The sequence below is a fragment of the Parus major genome, unplaced genomic scaffold (genome assembly GCF_001522545.3).
Source record: "Parus major isolate Abel unplaced genomic scaffold, Parus_major1.1 Scaffold360, whole genome shotgun sequence".
NCBI classification, from domain to species: Eukaryota; Metazoa; Chordata; class Aves; order Passeriformes; family Paridae; genus Parus; species Parus major.
Genome location: NW_015379291.1, coordinates 85,937 through 90,398, shown reverse-complemented (window position 1 = coordinate 90,398; position 4,462 = coordinate 85,937). Strand labels below are relative to the sequence as shown.

Genomic DNA, 4,462 nt, shown 5'->3' with positions numbered 1-4,462 from the left:
CCCAGCCTGGTGGCCCTGTCCCCAGCCTGGTGGCCCTGTCCCCGGCTGGTGGCCCTGTGCCAGGCCGTGCCAGCAGCCGTGTCCCAGCCGACAAAGCGATCCCTGGAGGGGAGGGCGTTGCTCTCCCTGGCGGAGCCGCAATCTCCCGGCATCTGAGGCACCGCCAGGTTGCCCAACTCGGGCTCCGGCGGGTGAAACGTGGCCCCGGGGCAAATCCTGATGCGGCACATCCCGTCCGGGGACATGCAGGCGATGACAGTGACATCCAGGCCATGACAGTGACATCCAGGCCATGACAGTGACATCCAGGCCATGACAGTGACATCCAGGGTGGCATCAACCCCCCCCCGCCACCGCTGCCGTCCCTCGGCAGCCGCTCCCTTTGTGGCTTCACCCCAATCATTTGTGCCCGGTGATGTCACCCAGGTCCTGCAGGTGCTGGGGGGACCCCGCACGCCCCAGCCCCGGCTCCCGGGGGTGTCCTTGGCTTGGTTTTCCCTCTGGGATTCCCATTCCCTGCAAATCCGCTCTAAACGGGAGGGGTTTAGCGAGGTTTGTTTAAATATTTAAATTAATTTTTAATTCATGAATTATTTAAATATTTAAATTAACCCAGAGCAGAGCTATGGACAAACTGAGCTTCCCAAATCCTCAACTCCCTGAGGAGAACTGGGAGAACTTCCCGGGGAAGGGATGGATGGGGCGCTCAGTGATGCTGGTGGTGCCCCAGTGTGACCAGTCCAGCCCCAGCAGCCGAGCCCCATTCCCGGGACACATCCCGGGATAAATCACCCTGGATCTCTCATCCACGCTCCTTTTCCAGCTGCAATCCCGGCGGGATTGTGCAAGGCAGGAGCTGCCCACACAGCCCCGTCACCGCCCAGCCGGTGCCGGTGCTGGTCCCGTGTGGCCCGGGGGTGTCACAACAACCCGAGCGTGTCCCAGCAGGGCCCCGACCCCGCGCTGACTCAGGCTGGATCATCCCAAATCCCAAATCTCAAATCCCGAATTCCAGAGAGGTGGCAGGGTGAGGGAATGGCTCCTCCTCCTCGCTCAGACACCACCCAAAATCCCTGCACTGACCCCAAATCCCTGCACTGACCCCAAATCCCTGCACTGACCCCAAATCCCTGCACTGACCCTAGATCCAGAAATTGATCCTAAATCCCTAAAATTGATCCTAAATTCCTAAATCGATCTGAAATCCCTGCACTGACCCATGATCCCTAAATCGATCCTAAATCCCTAAATCGATCCAAAATCCCTAAATCGATCCAAAATCCCTAAATCGATCCAAAATCCCTAAATCAATCCAAAATCCCTAAATCAATCCAAAATCCCTAAATCAATCCAAAATCCCTAAATCGATCCTAAATCCCTAAATCGATCCAAAATCCCTAAATCAATCCGAAATCCCTTCACTGACCCATGATCCCTAAATCGATCCTAAATCCCTAAATGAATCCAAAATCCCTAAATCGATCCTAAATCCCTAAATTGCTGCGAGCCCCTCAGCCGCTCATTGGAGGAAATTTTGGAGCTCTTGGGAGTTTTTGGGGCTGTGGGGAGAGCTGGAAACACCACGGGGATGGTGGCCCGGGACAGACGGACACGACACATCCCCAAACCCCCCGGGGGTGTTTGGCTGCTCCGGCCAGAGGAGATTTTTTGGCAGATCCTGCCCAAAGATTTTCCCCTGGCTGCACAAAGCACACAAATATTTCACTTTCTCAGGGACCAGAGCTCTCCCCCCGCTCCCAAACTCGTTTTAACTTTGGTCAAAAAGGGGTTTTGGGCACAGGGAGGGGGTTATTCCCTGCCCCCCGAGCACTGGGGGAGGTGACAGAGCTCTCCCAGTGCTCCCAGTTTGGTTTCGGGCACGGGGATGAGTCAGCTCAGCCAGAGCCGCGTACCTGAGCCCCTGCTCTGACTCAGGACCTGGTTCCTCCAGGAAAACACGGATCCAAACCCAGCCTGACCTCCAGCAGGGCACATTTGAAGGACAAATTAAGCCAGAGCAGAGCTATGGAGATCCTGAGCTTCCCAAATCCTCAATTCCCGCTCTCCAAACCCGCCCATGAGCCCTGGCTGTGGGATCACCAGGGAGAATCTCCCACTGCCCACACGAGGAGAAGGGAAGCGGCTCCAGGTCCAGCAGACAGGTCCAGCAGGTGGCCAGGACTGACCACGAGCTTCCCAGCCACCTTCACCCAGGATTTTCCTTCTGGAAAACAACTCAGGACTCGCTTTGGGAAACTCCTGCTCCCCATCCCGCTTTGGAGCCTCTCCAAAACTCCTCATCTTTCATCCCGAGGGGACTCATCCGCTCCTGGGACATCAGATCCTGGCAGCGTCGGGGGGTGATGAAATCCCGTCCTCACCAGTGGATCACAGCTCAGGATTTGTGCAAGAACTCGGCAGTGCCGGCACCTCCTGCTCCCCGTGGGATCCCCGGAGCCAAATCCTGCTGGCCCCGAGCTCCTCCTCAAAGCCAGAGCTCCTCTCCCTCGGCCCCCCGAGCCCCTCCTGGGCACCTCGGGGTGGGCGAGGGTGGAACAGCCCGGTCTGCGCTGCCTTTTCCACCTGAGCAGCTCCCCGGTGGGGAAGGGAGCGGGATCGGAAAACACCCAGCGCTGTTTTCTCATGGATAAATGGAAAGGAAGAGCCGCGGGAGGGTTCCTTGAGCTTTACAGCACCAAAGCAGGGTCAGCCCCACCGGGCCAGGCAGAAAACCAGGGAAACTGGATAATCCACCCCATTTCCAGCATGGAAAATCTCCCTCCCCTTCCCCCCGCGGAGCCCGGCTGGCTCCCAGTTATCCCAGTAAGGCGCAGCTCCTGGTTTCGGGCGGCGCTCCCAGCCCATCCCCTGGGATGCCGCAGCCCCGGAGCCCCCGGGGCCCGGCCCCGCTGGTCACTCACGGCCGGACACGCAGCCCAGGGCAATTCCTGCCCCCACCAGGAGGATCCAGGGCTCCATCGTCCCTCGGGAAGCGGTTTGGGAGTCCCGGGAGCGGCTCGGGAATGCTGGAGCTCCGCGGCGCTCCCTGCTATTTGTGGGTCCCGCGGGAGGGAGGGAGGGAGGGAGGGCACCACGGGCGGGCTGCACCCAAAACTTCCCCAAAACTCATTAAGCGCGCGGCTAATTACAGGCTGCCCGCAGTGGGAGGAGGGCTGGTAAATCCAGAATCCCGGGGTTGCTCCACAGCTCCCCGTGCCTGACCCCAAAGGGAGGCGGGGGGAGAGTCCCGGGGGGGCTTCACCCGCTGGGGCTGAACTGGGGAGCGCCGGGCCCCTCGCTCCCGGTGACTGGTGTGAACTGGGAGCAGCATTAATTGCGGGTAATGAGCTCTAACTCAGATTTGGAGGCTGTGATGCCCCAGCCCGGCTCGGATCGGCCTCGTCGGAGCCTCCGGGTCCTCCAGCAGCACCGGGAAGAGCCAAAACACCACCACGGTGCGAGGTTTTGGGGTGATGGTCACTCCAGAGCTGCTCCAAGGACCCTCCGTGGCTCTGGGGGGCTCAGCCCAGCCCTGGGGGGCTCAGCCCAGCCCTGGGGGGGTCACGGGTGATCCCGATAGAAAATGCTCCCATTTTGGAGCCTCCCCAGGTATTTCCAGGGAAATAACGGGGACCAGGTCCCCCACGGGCACCACCAGGCCTCTGCCTCCTCCTCCTCACTCCCTGCTGCATTTCCTCTGGGAAACCTCATCCCAAAGCTTGCCCAGAGCCCGCAGAATTTGCTCCAGACGCTTCTCCAGGGATCCCCCTGGCTTGGCCCGCTGCAGTTCCAGGCTGGAATCAGCCCCGGGCTCTCCCCGATGCCTCAGGACAGGGTGTCCCCCCCCCGAGGAGAGGCTCATCCCCTGTGCCCCCCACCTGGGCAGGTGAGAACCGAGCCCAAAGAGCTCCCGAGGAGCTGGGGCGATTCCCGGGATCCCTCCCGGAGCAGGGAGCGGTCCCCGCTGTGCCCCGGGCGGTGTCAGCTGGCACGGGAGCGGCGTTTGGTGTCATAAGGGCCGGCTTTGGCTTCTCTCTCAGCCCTCAGTCATTTCCTGACCTGTGTCACCTCCGCCGGGGCTGCTCCGGGGCTCTGGGACCGTCCCCCAGCTCACACCGGGGGCGCCGGGGCTCCTTCCCCACCCCACCAGGTGACCCCGGGCTCGGAGAAGAAGGGGAAGCGCAGCCGTGTGTACAAAAATACCTCTATTGCCCACCTGGCCGGAGCTCAGCGGGGCCCGGCTGCCCCTCGGGGCCAGATCTGAGTCCGTGGCCGAGCTCTGGGGCAGCCCCAGCGCAGCCCGGGACCACCGGGAGCAGAGCCAGGGGCTGCCCTGCTGCCGGCAGCTGGGACCCCATCCCCACTCGGGGCTCTCATCCTCACTCTGAGCCTCCATCCGACCCCTCATCCCCACTCCGGGACCCCATCCCCACTCCGGGACCCCATCCCCACTCCGGACCCC

General features: G+C 61.5%; 1 protein-coding gene across 1 annotated transcript in view; it reads right to left on the bottom strand.

Annotated features, from left to right (window-relative positions):
- The window catches only part of LOC107198896 (poly(U)-specific endoribonuclease-like), a 9,186-nt gene extending 4,790 nt beyond the window's left edge, over positions 1-4,396 (bottom strand). Inside the window, exon 1 of the mRNA XM_033511582.1 lies at positions 4,217-4,396. Within this exon, the coding sequence (XP_033367473.1) occupies positions 4,217-4,396 (180 nt within the window). The remainder of the gene's footprint in view (positions 1-4,216) is intronic.
- Between the last annotated feature and the right edge of the window lie 66 nt (positions 4,397-4,462).